The sequence below is a fragment of the Micromesistius poutassou genome (assembly GCF_964030765.1).
Source record: "Micromesistius poutassou genome assembly, chromosome: 14".
Classification (NCBI taxonomy): domain Eukaryota; kingdom Metazoa; phylum Chordata; class Actinopteri; order Gadiformes; family Gadidae; genus Micromesistius; species Micromesistius poutassou.
In genome coordinates, this window is record NC_140284.1 from 9,245,084 (window position 1) to 9,264,411 (window position 19,328).

At 49.7% G+C, this 19,328-nt stretch overlaps 2 protein-coding genes across 3 annotated transcripts; one reads left to right on the top strand and one right to left on the bottom strand.

Annotated features, from left to right (window-relative positions):
- Window position 1: 1 nt before the first annotated feature.
- Window positions 2–730, bottom strand: LOC311358831 (uncharacterized protein; the record flags this gene model as incomplete). The annotated part of the gene is made up of 1 exon (XM_084478937.1): window positions 2–730. A coding segment is annotated over exon 1 (624 nt), but the record flags the coding sequence as incomplete, so codon positions are not given.
- Window positions 731–1,442: 712 nt separating this feature from the next.
- On the top strand, window positions 1,443–19,027 carry mospd2 (motile sperm domain containing 2). Of its 2 annotated transcripts, none has more exons than XM_084478710.1 (15): window positions 1,443–1,719; window positions 1,817–1,871; window positions 2,298–2,456; window positions 2,823–2,909; window positions 4,188–4,342; window positions 5,549–5,609; window positions 5,704–5,742; window positions 5,855–5,979; window positions 6,703–6,876; window positions 13,667–13,785; window positions 15,755–15,848; window positions 16,150–16,246; window positions 17,157–17,277; window positions 17,940–18,042; window positions 18,265–19,027. In XM_084478710.1, exons 1-15 carry the CDS (start codon window positions 1,687–1,689, stop codon window positions 18,415–18,417), a joined length of 1,575 nt encoding a protein of 524 aa, XP_084334836.1. In that variant the 5' UTR covers window positions 1,443–1,686; the 3' UTR covers window positions 18,418–19,027. The 2 variants fall into 2 exon arrangements, with proteins under 2 accessions (XP_084334836.1, XP_084334837.1); XM_084478711.1 differs by having other exon boundaries at window positions 1,444–1,719; window positions 2,301–2,456.
- Window positions 19,028–19,328: the final 301 nt, after the last annotated feature.

Here is a 19,328-nt window from a genome sequence, read left to right on the forward strand (position 1 = left end):
GGGTGGCTGGTTTGTGTCCTGAGGTTTCCGTTGTGGAAAAGCCCCTCTGGAATTGACTGGACATCGGTCCAAGTATGAACACGTCACCTTTGTGAAGAGGTAGCAGTCCAATCAGGGGACGGGACACACAGGTATGCGTCGGTCTGACCACTCCTACGTCACCTCCCTCCTGTACCCAAGCGGAGAAGCCCACCCCGGCATGGGTCCACCACACTACCGGACCATGCATGATGTGCACCTTGTCGCTCAGCTGGTAAGGGAGTTTAAATGTCATCTTAGTTTCTTGTTTCATAGAGCTGCTCAGGGCGAGGAGGATATGGGTGTAGCTTCCCTCTTTATTGCCCTTCTTCAGTAAAACAAACGGAGTACTGACTCTTTTCTGGAGGTCGTAGACACACGCACATGTTACAATGTCCAGATCTGCTGCACGCTTTTTGTACAGGACACGCACGTCAGCCGCAGCCCGGAAAGAGTTCTGCTCTGTGTTAAACGTGAGGCTGCGGAACGATATCTCGGATGCATTGCTTTCTTCACCACGCCTGCACTGTAATGAACCAAACCTTCCGCAGAAGGAGAGGTGATGACACGCACGTCCCCGTGCATCCCTGGTGTCTATCTCCATCATACCACTGTGTGACAGTTACTACTACTACTACCCCAAGTGTTTCAAAGCGAGCTTAATATCGACAAGGTATTAACTGGTGCGATGACAGAAAACGCAAAAAACGATCCGGCAGAACCATGAATGACACTTTTTGAACCCGTCCAGATCCTGGACGCTCACGCGCAAGAGTTGACAGAGCATTTGAAGTCGGCGGATGACGCTCATGGCGCCAAGTAGACTTGAGCGCTTCCTGTAAAGTCGAAGTGCATTGTGGGTGACCGTTTGTTATTCACGTAGTAGCGTTATCTTGAGTCAGCAGCTGCCATACACATCCAGAGATAGAAGCCGCGTTGTACGTCAACATCGCCGCCATATTTGGGAGGCAAAGACTAGCCTGTGAACCAATGCAAGTGAACGGACGAGCTGCGGTTTTAATCGATAAAGGCACTATACTTTAACGTTTACATTTGTTGACCGATTTCATTGAGTCGTTTTTATTAAAGGATATGTGATCTGCTTGATCGAATAAAAATATATATATATATTTTATAAAAAATACATAATAAGATTGAATATGAATATAAACACGCCTCATATAAATTGGTTTAGAAATGTAGACGTTATAGCGCTTATGAGCAAATGGATTTGCCTCGGCCAGTCTTAAGACCTCTCCAATATGGCGGCGGCGTTGACGTGTCTCAGCAACGGGTCAATGCGGCGTCTATGTCAATAATTCTATGGTAGTTACAGTCTACATTTCTATGTCATGTCTTGAGTTACAAAAAGTACGCATGCGTGGAACAATACGCTGTTCCTGTATTATTATCCTTATCTCATTTCCTCGTAATCTCATCACTGTCACCGACAAACTTGTTGCTTCATGTCAACTGACAAGGCGGATAAGAGTAAATCTCGCGATAGGTGTGGCCAGCGCTAGAGCATTTCTCCACCGAGCGGACGGACCCTCGGAATTAACCTCCTGCACTGATTCTGTCCGCTAGTAGTCCGGGTTAGCTATGCTAGCCGACAGCAGCTAATCGCCCTCTACCAGCAGCAGCAGGAGAACCAGGAGACACTTGAACATGGCCGAGCTGGAGCCGACCGAAGCCGAGCAGGTAACAATAACAACAACACCAACAGAGCCCTGTTATTGACGTGTCGTCCTCACTAACACATGTCGTCCTCACTAACGGTCTGACGTCTGCACAACAGACCGCCTGCAGAGTGGAGGAGACCAGGGAGAGGTTCAGGAGTGAACTCCTTCAAGGTAATACCGCCGGTGTAAACTAGTAATAAGTGACCCGTAGAGGAAGCTGTCCTGTCCTCGTTGTGGTTGGGTCGTTGGGTCGTTTGATGAGTTTTGTTTTGTTTTGTGTGAACAATATAACAAGATGGTTGGAATGATCAGAGCATGACTTCCCGGTATTGCTGGACGCCGTGTTTACACTGAACACACAATACTTTTTCCACCTCACACAATAGACAATACACATGCATATGAACTCGTAATAACCCATTTAATCAAACACTAAGTCACACGGGGTTCACCTGCCATTCATAACACTCTTCATCCTATTTGGGACTATACCAAAGGAGGGGTTATTACCATGCCTGTGTGTGTGTGTGTGTGTGTGTGTGTGTGTGTGTGTGTGTGTGTGTGTGTATGAATGTATAACTACTGTGTTACATTCAGCAGAATCACCAGACAAGTATGACTCCAGGGATGTGGACCGACTGCTGAAGGATGACGCCTGGGTGGACAGCTACCTGACATGGAGGCACTTTGTGATCGACGATGCCTTGAAGATGATAGACGAGAGCTTCCAGTGGCGGAAAGAGCTGGGGCTGAATGGTAGGAGTTAATGTTGTGTTCATTGGAACACACAACAGAGCGGCTGTTGACGGCGTTAGCGCATTGCGCTCAGTGCTAGTGGCTGTTCCCTTTGTGCGACCCGGGATCCAAACAACGGCCTATTGTGTTCTGGTTGCCTGGTCTCCTGCCTTTCACGCACAGCACACAGTCCCCACCACAGCACACTCCCAAATTACATTAGTTTGGGTTTGTTTTGGGATTCCGATGAAAGGGGTTTTGATATTCAGTAACTGGTGTGTGTGTGTGGAGATGTGTTGGTGTTTGACAGGTGACAAACATCATGACCTCATAGGAGCAAATGTGTGTGTGTGTGTGTGTGTGTGTGTGTGTGTGTGTGTGTCACAGATCTCACGGAGAGCAGCATTCCCAGATGGATGTTTGACACCGGTGCCGTCTTCCTCCATGGATACGATAAGGAAGGCAACAAACTCTGTAAGTAGTAAACTCTTGGTTACTTTATTCTCTCTAGTCAATCTCTGTCGGGGCGCTGATTGTACCCTTGTTCTGTTCTGTTGACATAGGGACACCTTGTTCAGTGATGGATAGTTTATTACCATTATTACATTATTACTATTGCTAAGACCGGATATGCTATTGTGGTCGGACTTGGAGAAGATCGTTTATTTCATTGAACTTACAGTTCCTTGGGAAGACAGTGTTGAAGTAGCCAATGAGTTTAAGAAAGCGAAGTATGCTGAAATGGCTGGAGAGGCAGCACGGCAAGGCTGGAGTACGCGACTAAGGCCTATTGAAATCGGTGCGCAGGGGTTCGTGGCTAGATCTGCTACTAGCTTGCTGTCTGAACTGGGCATTTGTGGACGAAGTCTGAGGCAGGCGGTTAGTAACATGTCCTTGGCAGCAGAACGAACAAGTGAATGGCTGTGGGTAAGGAAAAAACATACTTCCTGGGGTGCAAGCTAAGGTAAGCCAGCTGACTAATGTGCTAACGTGTTTGTTTGATCAGGGTTAGGGGTAGGGCTAGGGGTACAATGCAGTAAAGAGAGTATTTAGATGCATTAAATGTGGCAATGTGGTGGCAGCATAGAGGGGGGTGACTCCAGGACGCTGGTTTCATTGTTAAGCCCTCAGGAGGTGTCATGGGCCTAACTTAACGAAACATCGGTGAAAGAGGGTGCCCACTTGATAACCCCAATGAAATGCTGCATACTGCATACTGCTGTATATACTGCTGTTAGTTGGGCCATTTGTCTTGTGTTTTTTTTACCTTTGGTTGATAGCTTAGTGGCCAGCATGCTTATAAGGTTGGTTTGGGCAGGGGCCCACATATTCTGAATATGTGTTTTCCTTGGATTTTGGCACAAGGGATTATAACATCTGATCTTGTGTATTAATTAAATATGTATGAAGGTGAACACCAGAGTCTCTCCTCTAGTTCCTCCTCTGACCCGTCACTGACCTGAAGCTCTGTCTCCTCACCTTGAACCAGACTGAGGAGACACAGAGAGGAGATATCCTCTCTGTGTCTCCTCAGTCTGGTTCCTCTTCTGACCCTGTCCTCTCTCCTCTCTGTCTCCTCACTCTGGTTCCTCCTCTGACCCTCTCCTCTCTCCTCTCTGTGTCTCCTCACTCTGGTTCCTCCTCTGACCCTCTCCTCTCTCCTCTCTGTGTCTCCTCAGTCTGGTTCTTCCTCTGACCCTCTCCTCCCTGGCTCCTCAATCTGACCTGTAGCTCTCCTCTCTGTCTCCTCAGTCTGGTTCAAGGTGAAGCTCCATATAAAGGACACTAAGACCATCGTGGACAAGAAGAAGTACGTGGCCTTCTGGCTGGAGCGCTACGCCGTCAGGGAGCCTGGCACACAGCTCACCGTGGTGTTTGACATGTGTGAGTCGGGCCTGGGCAACATCGTAAGTCCATCAGCAAGACTAGATTAGGACTCACGTTTTTATTATGGTGTTATGGTTTTTGTTATGGTTTGTGTTTGTGATTTCATTAAGTGTATTTGTGTGTGTGTGTATATATGTATATACATATATATATATATGGTTATATATATATATATATATATATATATTTTATGAATAAAGGAACACATCAATTAATTTATTAATAATAACACGCTATTTCAAATTCGGTAATATGTAATAAACACAGAATTATTCCTTCTCTTAGCTATTTATAGTTCCTATCTCTGCGCGTCTGTGAGGGACTGATACTCTTTGACACTCGGAAGATTAAAGTGACCTTTAAATCCAGCCGGCCAATCCGAACGGGCGGGCTAATCTGGTGGTTATGCGTGGCGCGGCGGAGCGGGCGGTTCCCTGCCGCACGGCTCAGCGCCAGGCTCAGCCCCCTGCGGGATAAACGTCTCATTTAAACGCCCGTATGCAGGAACACGCCAAACGCCACACATACATGTGGAAACCCAAATATGGGCTTAGTGGATTTAGAAAGTCAGTGGTAGCGTTGTAATGGAGGTCTGTTAAGCCGCGGCGTGACTGCTGGTGCACCTAGTCAGCAGGCTAGCGAAGACGTCTGGGGGGGGGACATCTTCGCTCGCCCGATGAGGTCTGCAGTCGGTTTGTGGAGCCTAGCCCGGCAGCAGAGCCCTCGTCCACCCATGAGCAGTTTGATGATCAAGACAAACGTATTAGCACAAAGAATTATCACAATGGTGATGGACAGGGACGTGTTTGTAACCTTGTGCTTTTATTAACCCTTGTCGTGATTCCCAATCACTCTTATCTTATTGTGTCATTGAGAAACTTTGATCTAATCCGCTTCGAAAGTATTCAAATCAACAGCCAGACGCCAAGACGACATAATCATGCCGTCGAACAGCCCAGTGTAACGCCGTACCGCCCAGTATAAATAGATGTAAAAGACACTTCTGTTTCATTAAAAACGGTAGTTGCCAGAATGCAGCCACCCATCTCTTCTGTGTCAGAGGGGGCAGATGTTGCGGTGCGAACGATTCTGGCAGCTTCAACATTTCTTACTTTAGGAGCATGTTTAATATGCGCAAATGTCACTTCTGTTTTTGTTGAGTGCTGTGGTCTTTATTGGATTTTATTCAATAATTTGTTTCCTTCTCACCGTGTTCACTCTCTCAGGACATGGACTTTGTGAAGTACATCATCAATTGCTTTAAGATTTACTACCCAAAGTTCCTCTGTAAGTAACGGCTGCGTGAGGCTGTAAACACAACAGATCGTTTTATCTTTGTTCCGCAGTCGGACTGGTTCTGATTCTGATTTTATCTCCTCAGCCAAGATGATTATCGTGGATATGCCCTGGATCATGAACGGTGAGACTCCAACAAGCTTTTTCATTTTTCTCAAATAAAGCCTTTCCTGTTATTTTCTTATGAACTCAACGATACTAATAATATTAATAATATAAACTGGTGGATTTTGCAGCGGCCTGGAAGATCGTGAAGACCTGGCTGGGCCCCGAGGCCGTCAGCAAGCTGAAGTTCTCCTCGAGGTCTGAGGTGCAGATGTTCATCGACCCCGAGTACCTGCCGCTCCACATGGGGGGAACGGTAGGATGCAGCCCGCTGTAGAGAACTCACTGAGCACCCACTGAAGAGAACTCACTGTAGAGAACTCACTGACCACCCGCTGTAGAGAACTCACTGACCACTGTAGAGAACTCATTGAGCACTGTAGAGAACTCACTGTAGAGAACTCACTGACCACCCGCTGTAGAGAACTCACTGACCACCCGCTGTAGAGAACTCACTGTAGAGAATTCACTGACCACCCGCTGTAGAGAACTCACTGACCACTGTAGAGAACTCATTGAGCACTGTAGAGAACTCACTAACAGCCCACTGTTGTGAACTCACTGTAGAGAACTCACTGACAGCCCACTGTAGTGAACTCACTGTAGTGAACTCACTGTAGTGAACTCACTGTAGAGAACTCACTGTAGAGAACTCACTAACAGCTCACTGTAGAGAACTCACTAACAGCCCACTGTAGTGAACTCACTGTAGAGAACTCACTGACAGCTCACTGTAGAGAACTCACTGACAGCCCACTGTAGAGAACTCACTGACAGCCCACTGTAGTGAACTCACTGTAGAGAACTCACTGACAGCCCACTGTAGAGAACTCACTGACTGCTGTAGATATTCGTCGGTCAGGCTGTGTGTAATTTTATCCATAGACATTGATGGGTGTGTGTGCAACATAGAATGTTATCTATATATATTGGTATGGTCAGGTTGTTCGTATCTTCATGGCTGTGATCTACATTCCAGGACCCCTTCAAGTACAGCTATCCCCCCCTCCCCGACGACGACTTCCTCACGCCCGTCATGGAGAACGGACCAATCATGAGTGAGGAGGACGGGGAGAGCAAGGAGGGCCAATCAGAGGTGAAGGAGACACTGGAGGCCAGCTTCAACTCTGAGGACTCCAAAAAGAGCAAAAAGGTACTGGGAAAATAAACTTTTGTTTGTAAAGTCTGTTAATTTTTTCATCCTTTTCCTCCATTTGAAGGACCTCACCGATCTGAGTAATCAGACCATTGTACCGTCTCCCTGCATTTCTGTCTTTTGGAATCAATGAGTGTTCCCCAGTAGAAGTGCTTAAATGTACTTACATTACAACATTAGTACAAAGACCAAAGTGTTACATTGCTGTTGTTTACCCTGGTGTCAGGCGCGATGGTCTGAGGCAGAATCAACAACAACCCCCATATTGGTTTTTGAGAGTGTGTCAGGAATTCTTGTAACTCCATATTTGCCGTTGCAGTTTGTTTTTCAGTTTGTTGTAATGGTTTATTTATTATTATTATTATTATATGGTTATGATGCACGCCATGACTCAAGTGTGCGGTGCAGTGCATTGTGGGGGCGGGGGGGGGGGGGGGGGGTGGGCTCTCTGTGTCTGTGAATCTGATGAAGGGTCTCTTACGTATAGAACTGCTCATTTCAATGGGTTCCGTGTGCACAGAGGGGGGTGAGCAGCAACATCGTGTTCATAGAAGAGACGATAAATATTTGTCTTTTGGTTGAAGTTTTGAATACAGCCTAATTTAGTCGTAACCACAACAGCAAGAGCCACTCAGAGCAGCTCATCAGTGGGAGAGGAGATAGAGTGACGACTTAGCATCTGGTCTGATAAGCATAAGCCACCAGCGCTGGCGTTGGATAAAGTTAAAACGCGGGTAGTGGGGGGACTCGTCTTCACCGAGACATTTTGCTTCATTTCCAGCTTTTTCTTTTTCCCGAGCCTGATTACAGCATGTAATCGGGTTTCTCCACCGAGGTTTAAGTGTGAATTAAGTGGCATTAATGCCCTGATTCGGCTTGTCGTTAATCCACGACTCTTTGTCTCCGTCAAGGTGACTCCCACTGTCTCGCACTGCTGCAGTGTAATCCCTGCAACAATAACCCACACATCTCCACCACACCACCTCCAGCCCACTGCTCCCCCGGCCCCTCATCTCACCCAGCGCATACACACCAACACGCCAACACACTCACCCACACACACACACTGCTGGTGCTGCCATGCCAACCCCTTCTTTCCCCCTGCTCTCAGCTCACCCCGCACTTCAGCAGAGCTTCTCTCCTCCAGCCCGGGCTGTGTGTTGTGTTGTGTTGTGTTGTGTTGTGTTGCGTTTCTGTCTGCGGTGGTTCCTTTTTGTTTTTAAACAAATGTTTGCATCGTTGACCTTGGCGGATCCATGCTCCTTTTAGCTCCCCAAGCGGAGTCCGGTCTCGACCGGTTCTGGTCCTGGCAGGGTGTCTAGAGGCACCCCACAGAGCCTGGCCTCCACAGATCCATCTCGCCTACCTCAGCCCTCGTGGCAGACCCGGCCGTCGGCCACGCTCTCCCTCCCTGCGGTCGATGCTGCTGGCCCTCTCATCATCTAGTGAGCTGCTCTCTCCGGCCAGGCGTGCGTCTGAATAGAGAACGGCCGTTAAAGAGGTCATCTCAGGAGGTACTGCTGCATATCCAAGTGCCCTCAGTGAGACCCGTCTCTCTGCATCGAGCGCGCCACCCTATCAGAGGGCTTGATTAGGTTTTAATGGATCTCTATTTACTGGTTGTTTCCATTTCAGTACCCAGATACCAGTGGTAGCATGAACGTGAAGGTGATAACATGGACTTAGATCAGTGGCTTAGACTGCTCATCTTTCAAAGAGGGGAAGCTCATTTTCGGCCTACATCATATAAATTGTCGATTTATGTATATGTAAATTATCCTCTCTATTCCTTTTCAAGGAAATGCTCTGTCATACCAACTAGCTGTCTTTTCCAGTGACTTGACCAGTGTCCTCTCAATGGCCAGCAGAGCTTGGCTGCTTAAACGGCATTGGCCCATTGTGTTATGGGTGTAGGACTTGAGCCGCTTTAAACAGGAGAAGCTCCTTTATACACCTGCAGATGTAGCTCCAATTGTTTGCCACTAATGAGAACAGTTTGTAAAGCTGAGGCATTGCACTGTCCAACTCCATGTCTTTAAGGGACACCAAGAAATCACACAGCTTTCCCCTGTCACCCTGCAAGTCCTGATCTGAATACAGGACTTGAAGTTCAGACCTCAGGCTCCCTGAATCAAAGTGATCGCCAACTACCAAAACGATATTAAACTTGAACAAAGAAATGTGGGGATTATGTTAAACTGAAGCAAGGAATTGTGTGTATAAGTGTATGAAATGTACGATGAAAATTGTCTAGCAATTTCGCCAAGCAAATATCAAGAAATAGGTTGCAGTCTGTCTTTCGACTCGCTTGCAAAATCCGCGATGGGACTGAGGACTGAAGAGAGCTCCGGCGACGTTTTATAGTTCAAAATCGCTGTCAATCAAACGGCAGCTCAGTCTTTCGCAGACCCTCCAATCATCACGCAGAAGCCCAGTGTCCAGGCCAGCCCACTCCTCCATTCACCCCCAGAGACGCTGAGCGTCCGTGGGAGGGACATAATCGCAGCATTATCCAATGACTGTCGACTTTCGACGCACTAAACAAAGCTGTTCTATGCAGCCCCATTGAAGTGGATGGATGCTGAGCTTCAACAGGCAAATGCACTGTGACGCTACGGGAATGTATGAGAAGGAAATCGAGTCAGAAATCCCTGCGATAAGCAGCTGATTGTGAACAAACTCATCTTCGAGATGGACGTGTTGTAACGCATTTTTAGTCAATGAAATGTTAACAAAACAGTATATATTTGATATTTGAAATTTTAGGGGAAGCTGAGCTTTCCTTGCAGTCTTAGAGAAATCGCCACTGACTTAGATAGATAGATAGATAGATAGATGTATACTTTATTGATCCCCGGGGGGAAATTTCGTTGAGGAAAATACAGCATAACACAACATGAGGAGAGGGGAGGCAAAAAAAATAAGACAACCCCCAGACTACTATGCTCCTATGGGGAGTACAGTGTGGGGACAGGAAAAAAAACACCTCAGCAACATAAGCACATAGTCAGTACACTTACAACATGAAAACACAAGACCTGCAACAGGGGAGGGGGGAGGGGGGGACTTGAAACCTTTACCTTTAAAACTCTGAGGCTCATCATCTGCGGTCTTCCCCCAGCCTCGGGGGACGTCTGTGGGGGTCTCTGAGGAGCTAACCCGGCTCCAATTGGCCACTGGCAGACAAACAGCAACAGGGCCGTTGACGACCAAATCAGCCAATTAGTCACCCGCGTCAACAGATTCTGCTTTACAAAACAAAGAGGAGGGAGAAGGGCAGTGGAGCCGTGATCACACAGGTAGCTGCTGCTGGTTCTCAGCCCTTCACATGAATGGATTCACTGCTCTGCCTGCCACTATTGGCAGAATTTGTATGTCAGCCTTTTTACCTAACGATTAAGGGGCCGTTAAACTGGGACTCGCGCTGGAGAGTTATTTTAGCCCAGGATGCGGTTGTGTTGGGCGGTGTTGAATGAGTGTGAGCACGAGTGTGAGTGTGAGCACGAGTGTGAGCACGTAAGCAAAGACAGGTTTTCCTTCATTCCCCCGGTATCTGATCAAAGGCTCAGGCTGGGATGAGGTGCTTCTGCCTCGAAGGTATGCTAGCTTCAGCAGCTACTGATTCTGGTTCTATTGGCGCTATCTAAAGCAGCTACTGATTCTGGTTCTATTGGCGCTAGCTAAAGCAGCTACTGATTCTGGTTCTAAGGTGAGCTAGCTTAAGCAGCTACTGATTCTGGTTCTAAGGTGAGCTAGCTTAATCAGCTACTGATTCTGGTTCTAAGGTGAGCTAGCTAAAGCAGTTACTGAGTCCACACTCAGTACACTCAGGCCAGCCTGTCTCCACGTGGCATGGGTTCGAACCCCCTGGCACGTAAGCAAAGACAGGTTTTCCTTCATTCCCCCGGTATCTGATGGAACAGATCAGGCTGGGATGAGGTGCTTCTGCCTCGAAGGTATGCTAGCTTCAGCAGCTACTGATTCTGGTTCTATTGGCGCTAGCTAAAGCAGCTACTGATTCTGGTTCTATTGGCGCTAGCTAAAGCAGCTACTGATTCTGGTTCTATTGGCACTAGCTAAAGCAGCTACTGATTCTGGTTCTATTGGCGCTAGCTAAAGCAGCTACTGATTCTGGTTCTATTGGTGCTAGCTAAAGCAGCTACTGATTCTGGTTCTATTGGTGCTAGCTAAAGCAGCTACTGATTCTGGTTCTATTGGCACTAGCTAAAGCAGCTACCGATTCTGGTTCTATTGGCGCTAGCTAAAGCAGCTACCGATTCTGGTTCTAAGGTGAGCTAGCTTCAGCAGCTACTGATTCTGGTTCTATTGGCACTAGCTTCAGCAGCTACTGATTCTGGTTCTATTGGCAATAGCTAAAGCAGCTACTGATTCTGGTTCTATTGGCGCTAGTTAAGCAGCTACTGATTCTGGTTCTAAGGTGAGCTAGCTTAAGCAGCTACTGATTCTGGTTCTAAGGTGCACTAGCTAAAGCAGCTACTGAGTCCACACTCCTGTGGACCGGCCAGCCTGTCTCCACGTGGCGTGGGTTCAAACCCCCCCGGCCGACCCACACCCCGCCGCCATCGACCCCCTCACCACAACAAAGACAAAGGGCACCAGCGTGACTGTGACTTGTGGGTGTGGTGTTGACCAATGATCTCTCTCTGTTTTCACACCAAGGGCTGGTGGTGGTGAGGCCGCGTGTGAGGTCACACAAGGAGCTCAGAGGCCGGACGGGTCGAGCGGCCGCCCGTGTGTACGGCGGTGTACTCACGTGTCATGTTTCTGGTGCTGCGTAGACCTCCTGACCCCTGACCCCCTGTCACCTGGTGACCCCCAGTCTTCCTTAAGCCGCAGGTGTTTTTTCTACATTTCAACCTTTTGAACGACTTGAACGACCCGAGAATGATTCACACTCCAACTCGCTCCAGTTTGAATTCTCGAAATGTGACACAAATGTATTTTTGTAAGGAACAAAAGTTTGAAACGTTTGTATTGTCCAGAGCCTTTCAAATGCCTTATAACTCTCGACTGACCTGGGGAGGGGAGAGAGCCTTACCCTTCTCTCCACTGACCTGAGTAGAGAATAGGTTTCAGTTGAACCCTAACCCTTCTGTCGACTGACCTGAGTAGAGAATAAGTTTCAGTTGAACCCTAACCCTTCTGTCGCCTGACCTGAGTAGAGAATAAGTTTCAGTTGAACCCTAACCCTTCTCTTGACTGACGTGAGTTCTGTCTCCTCAAGTATTGACACACTCTGCACTGATCACTTCTATGCTTAATAGCCTTTGACTGAAGATACTGTTATCAAACAGTAGAGAGGTCATAACACTCAGAATTTAATGATTTAATCAGCTGGATATTGTTACGTATTGTTTTAAATGATAATGTAAGCTCTTGTTTTTATGTCTCTTACAGTAATTACTAATGTAATTGTTCATTTTCTATGATATCAAAGTCGATATTGTGCCTTAATACCACTATCATCATAATCAATAACATATATTGTACGTCTCCAAATATGTCCGCTTTGGGGAACAGAGAATTTAAAATTAATCCATGATCATAAAATATTCTTTTTGCTTGTGTTTAAACTATTAAGGACAGTGTTAACATTTTATCTCTAAATCAAAATTATGCTTTTTTATTATTGAATTTAACTATTTTCTGTAATCCTAATGTAATCCATGTTCATATAATAAGTGTAATAATCATTTTTATTGAACTGTATGAACTGTATTTTGATTCTTAATCTGCTGGATTAGGTTAATTTGATGAATAGAAATCTCAATTTGAGTGAATCGTAATTATAAATGTACCATTGGTATTACATTTCAAGTATAACACTAGTGTGGTTTTACATTTCATTTCAGTGTCTTATTTAGCTGAATGTAATTCATTTGCATAAAGACGTGACTGCATGTTTCTGCTCTCTGCTGAATAAAGAGAGAAGCAACAGTTAGGTTCTCATGTCTTTATTACAGCCCCCCCCCCACCCCCGACCTCAGACCCCCAGCTGACCTTAGACCAGCTGCTTGCTTGTTGCTCAATGCAGGAGAACCTCCACACCACCACAGCACCTCTCAGTTCTGACTCACACCTGTTTCTGTCACAGAGGAGCACATTAACCTCCCACACACACACTCTCACTCACCCCCCCCTCCCGCCCCCCCCCCCCCCCCCCCCCACACCTACACAACAACACCCCCCCACATACACAACAACACACTCAGCGGTGATGCAACGTGTCCGACTGGATCAATAGGAGGGCCACTCTGGGTCGATCCGGTCAGCTGCCCTGTGTGGTCTCGTGATTATGACACTGCTTTGTGTGTGTGGGTGTGTGTGTGTGTGTTTGACTGCAACTGTATGTGTGTGTGTGTGTGTGTGGGTGTGCATGTGTGAGAGTTGGACGGGGTTGCAGCAGCAGTCTGTGGTGTGAATGAAAGCGCTGACTGGATGAACACGTCTTACAGCTTCCGTCTCATCATGTGCTCGTGGGTTATTCCTGGCGGCTTCAGCCACTGGACTAGAGGCACTGACAACTTCCTCAAAACACAAAAACAGATTAACCTTTGGTCCTCACAAAGTGGTCCTTGCTAATATTTTACACAACACGCAATCCCTAAACTAACCCGTCTCAGTTACAGAAGGGCTGCACACTAACCAACTCGCCATCCGCTGACTCCCCAGTACTGGAGCAGATAGCGGTCACATGGTCGGGGTTATCAGCGGGTTGGTGTCCGACCTCCTGCTCATGAACATGTCCTCTCCTCTGTGGTCACAGGTGAACTTCCTGGACGACAGCCTACGATCGGAGGACGGAGATAAGGCCGACGCGGCGGGACGCACCAGGGGGGTCCGCAAACCCCTGACCACCTTCAAGGGCCCCCTGCTGCATGTGAGGTACTCCCCCCCCCCCCCCCCCCCCCCCCTTGCTCCCACAGACCACACTTTACACCCATCTCTGTAGTAGATGGTAAATGGACTGCATATATACAGCGCTAGTCTAACCAGTGGCCTCTCAAAGCGCTTTACATTACTGCAGCCAGCTCGTCAGGAGCAGTTAGGGTGAGGTGCCTCGCTCAGGGACACCCCGACACTCCGCACACTTTGGTAGAATATCGCTATATATCGAAACAGGGTGTAAATCCGCCCCTTGTTCCGCTCTGTTCCGTCTCCCCCAAGGAGTTCTGCTGTGACGCAAAAGGACTGCTGGATCCCAGTGCACTGGCCCTCACCCCCCCCTCCCCCCTCCGCACGTCTTCTGTCCTGTGTTCCTACCACAGCTCTTGCTGTCAACAAACGTGTTGACCCAGAGTCTGCCCTGACCCCATCCACCGGTGAACCAGTTTCACTGGTTTCACTGGTGGCCTCAATCGTCCGTTTTGGTGGGAGTCAGTTCATTTTTTTTCACTGCGCCGCCAGAATCAACAACTAGTTGATGAAAGAACCGTTCATCACCCACAACGGAGCATGTGCTGTGCTGTCCTCAAAGCGCCCAGATCACCGTGACAACGCTCCCCTGGGCCGTGGCTCTACGCCGCTCTCTCTCCACCGCGGGACCCGTGACTCCGGCCTCGGGAAGTGACACACGTCCTAACCAATAGCACGAGGACCCGATGAGGCACGGCCCGCCTCCGCGCCCGGATGGAGAGACGCTGCTCAGACGTCGACGTGCCCCCCCCCGGGGCGGTTGAGCGCGGTGAGGAGAAGAGGCATGAAAGGGAGATCTGCTGATACGCAATCTCCTCATCGGATGCTAATCTCTCATCTGACGCACTGCCACCGCTCTGCTGCTGTTGGTGTTGGTGTTGTTGTTGTTGTTGATCTGCATTCGCAGCGAACCGGTTCGTCACATTTCAGGTGCGCGCTCGGCTTGGCCTACTTCCGTTCCCCGAGCCGTTTGTCATCTCGGTCCTCATGAATAATGTCCCCAAGCCTCCTCCTCTCCCCCCCCCTCCCAGCGCATATTGTAGTCTTTGATCAAAAGGTCTTTACGGACTGGAGGCTATGTACCAGAGTGATAAAGAGATTATTCACAACCTTAAAGGCAGGAGCGGTTCAGAGTCTGGCTCGCCCAATCAGAGACCACAGTGGTTTTGGGGGGGTGTGTGTGGGGGGGGGGGGGGGACCCCCTCGGGGGGGGTGCTGGTTTGCCTGCACACATGAAAAAGAAGCGGGGGAAACGACATTGCACGGGTCCAGGAATCGAATCCAAATGCTGCTCCACAGCGTAGCCGCTGGCTGTGAAGATGGCCCACTTTGTGACGAGCGTCACTGAGGATGCATTCATTACAGGGCAGGCTGGTGGGGGGTTTGGGGAGAGATCGGGTAAACAGCCGAGTTAATCGAGGCGTTCCCTGAGTGTGCTAGGGTGTAATATGGGTTAAAGTTGGGTTAAAGGTTTATGTCTCCCTTTTATTCGCTAGATCACTGCTTTAGGTATTTTGGAGAGCGACATCAACAAGGCAAAATCAAGGCACATGCCTTTGATTGAATTGACGTGTGCGTGTATGCGTGTGTGCACGCACACACACCCTGGGACGGAGGGGTGTGTTGGGTGTGTCCCGGGCAGCGAGCCGGTAGCCCTGACCGCCGGGACGTGGTGAGCGGCAGGTGATTGAGCTGATGTGTAGCAGTGTGTGATAATGGCAGGTAGCACAGGCCGGAGGCCCTTCATCTGAGCACACCATCAGCCACCACACAGCCTCCTCAGAGAGCGTTCCTCGGCTGAACGTCGGGTGGAGCGCCCGGCGTTGGCGTGTTTATCGATATCTGGTTTCCAGATCTGCGTCCCCAGACAGCAAGCCAACAGCATTAGAGCCGCCGTTCAAACCTGCTCTTATCTGCTCTTATCTGCTGTCTCCTCCAGCCCGGCAGAAGAGCTCAGCTTCGGCTCCAAGGACACGGAGAAGAAATGCCTCATTATCCTCTGCAACGTGACCAAGAATCAAGTGGCCTTCAAGGTGTGTGTGTGTGTGTGTGTGTGTGTGTGTGTGTGTGTGTGTGTGTGTGTGTGTGTGTGTGTGTGTGTGTGTGTGTGTGTGTGTGTGTGTGTGTGTGTGTGTGTGTGTGTGTGTGTTACTGCATGTGCATGTATCTGCTGTGTGCGTGTGTGTGTGTGTGTGTGTGGGTGTGTGTGTGTGTGTGTGTGTGTGTGTGTGTGTGTGTGTGTGTGTGTGTGTGTGTGTGTGTGTGTGTGTGTGTGTGTGTGTGTGTGTGTGTATATATGAATGTGTCTCTGACAGCCGGTCCTGACCTCCACAGGTGCGGACCACCGCCCCAGAGAAGTACCGCGTGAAGCCCAGCAGCAGCAGCTGTGAGGCGGGCGCCTCGGTGGAAATCCTGGTGTCTCTACATGGAGGTACACACACACACACACACACACACACACACACACACACACACACACACACACACACACACACACTTACCTGAGTGTTTTGTTACCTTGCACAAAGTGGCTGTGCAGGTCGTATTTTAGCGTAAATATTTCAGAAGGGAAAAAATAGAAATCTGTTAAATAAAAGGAGTCCTTTCAGCGGGACGTTGGCCGGAACGGAGGGGTCACGAGGGGAACACAACGAGGGGGGAGTCGGGGGGGGGGGGGACACCCAGCGCTACTTTAACTGCTGAGCTTTGAGGACCTAATGGGGGCCTGAGTGGGACCCAGTGCTGCTTCACAACGTCTTTCTGCAGCTTTACTCTTTTTTTTCGATCACTTCACTCTTTTGGAGAGCAACCTTTTGTGAGTGCCTCCGGATGCTGTGGGGTGAGACTCTGTTGCTCACTACCTCTCTCTCGCTCTGAAGCGTTTCAACAAACAGCAGGAGCCTTTGTTTCTGTTCGGCCGAGGGCTTACGGCCCTGAGCTGTGATCAAGGGCCACCTTGACCACATTTTATGAATCGAATAAACTCCAGGAATGTACATGTAGGTGTCCAAGAGAGTCTGTTTCTTTTGCTGGGAGTTGTGTGTGTGTTGTGTGTTGTGTGCAGGCTACACTGTTTACCTGCTGGGTGTTATGTGTGTGTTGTGTGTTTGCAGCAGGCTACACTGTTTACCTGGTGAGTGTTGTTTTGTCAGTTGTGTGCAGGCCACACTGTTTACCTGGTGTGTTGTGTGTTGTGTGATGGGTGCAGGCCACACTGTTTACCTGGTGTGTTGTGTGTTGTGTGATGGGTGCAGGCCACACTGTTTACCTGGTGTGTTGTGTTGTGTGTTGTGTGTTGTGTTGTGTTGTGTGTTGTGTTATGTGTTGTGTGATGGGTGCAGGCTACACCGCCTCCCTCCAGGACCGCTTCCTGGTGATGGCAGCAGAGATGGAGACCAACGGAACGCAAGACCTCGCCCAGTTCTGGAAGGAGGTCTCCAGAGCCAACATCGTGGAGCACAGGTACAGAACCCGGCCCCTTACCGGGTACAGAACCCAGCTCCTTACCCGGGTACAGAACCCAGCTCCTTACCGGGTACAGAACCCAGCTCCTTACTGGGTACAGAACCCAGCTCCTTACCCAGGTACAGAACCCAGCTCCTTACCCGGGTACAGAACCCAGCTCCTTACCCGGGTACAGAACCCAGCTCCTTACCGGGTACAGAACCCAGCTCCTTACTGGGTACAGAACCCAGCTCCTTACCCAGGTACAGAACCCAGCTCCTTACCCAGGTACAGAACCCAGCTCCTTACCCAGGTACAGAACCCAGCTCCTTACCGGGTACAGAACCCAGCTCCTTACCCGGGTACAGAACCCAGCTCCTTATCGGGAACAGAACCCAGCTCCTTACCCAGGTACAGAACCCAGCTCCTTACGCTATCCAGTACCGGGAGGCTGGTGTGTGCGCCGTGAAGGAGGCCATGTTAGCCTTCACGCTCCAGGATGACCAGAAGACCTCTGGGTTTGAACCCTGAAGTCTTTCAGCTTTCAGCGGTCAACCCTCAGGGGGGGGGGGGGGGGGGGGGGGGGGCTGACGGTGACCCTGTAACACCGTAACACCGGGCAGTGTCTGCTAATCGGCATTACCCCCCCCACCCTCATGAGACCCTCTCCTCTCTCCTAGATTACGCTGTCACGTCATGGAGAGCGCTAAGCCGGCGCTGAGCCCCCTGGGGGACGGCCCCCCGGAGACGGGAGCCAATGGGCAGCAGGACCTGAGCACCACGGTGAGATCTGATTGGAGGGCGTGGGGATGTGAGCAGGAGCTCATGTGTTCAAATGTCAACATTCATGTGAAATGCATTTACAGTATATATGATAACATTTAAAGCTGTTCAACCCTGCGCCGTCAGCGTGAGATGTACTTCTGGGTGATGTCATTCCTACCCCAGTTGGTGATGAACTGGTACAACCCCAGAGCCCTTAACCCTGTCCCCCCCACCCCTCAGCTCATGCGGGTGGTGGCGTCCAACGCGCGGCTGGAGCAGAAGCTGGACTCCTGCCTCTGGGTGCAGAAGGTCCTGCTGGGGCTGCTGGTGCTGCTGCTGGCCCTCACCGTCCAGGGTCTGTACCGGGACGGGCCCCCGGACCAGGGCTCCTGACCCCCCCCCCCAACCCGGGTCCAGGGGCTGTACCAGGACGGCACCCCCGGACCAGGACTCCTGACCCCTCCCCCGCCTGGGACCAGGGGCTGTACCAGGACGTCCCCCCGGACCAGGGCTCCTAACCCCCCCGCTTGGGACCCCGCAACACACCGTACCCCCTGGGGGCCCCTATAGTGGGGGCCCTGGAGAGATGAGCTGGAGAGAGACGGTCTCTCTCTCAGTCTCTCCCGCTGTCTGTCTCTCTCTCTCTCGCTCCCTTGCTCTCTCACTCTCTCTCTCTCTGATGTCGTTGTCATGGCAAAGGGGGAGGAGGGGGTGTGTAGGCAGACAGGAAACAGCGACATTCTGCATCAGTGGTATCAGCAGGACAGTGAGGGTGAGACGGGTTCCAGGGGCAGAGACTGTCTCACTGCACTGTGACACGTGATCGGTATAAGTTTGGTTTTTATAAAGGAATGGTTGAGTAAATTTCAAGACTCTTTTGTTAGCAAAAAAAAAACTAAAAACCTCGGAAGAAGAACTATGTAGTCATTTTATTATACGATCATACTGTACATTATTGTATTTTAAATAGGGAGACATATCTATAATGAATAAAACTATGTGATTTTTTATCTCTCCGTGCCTCTCTTCTACTTCCTACAACATTGCTCATGTTCCCCGCGTGCTTGCATCATCTGCGCGTTTATTTGTGCGCTTCGATCAAAGACGGAATGAGGAAACATCGAGCAGCGCTGACCGCCGAGGCTCTGGTGGAAGTCGGAGCCCGAAGCCGAGCGCGTCTCCTTGGATTCGTCACCACGCCGTCAAGCCTCCTCCACCCCCAGTCTCCTCCACCCGGCCACAGCCTCCTAATTGAAAACATCTCTGAGCGTTGATGCGTGTTTGTCCGTGTGCGTGTGTGCGTG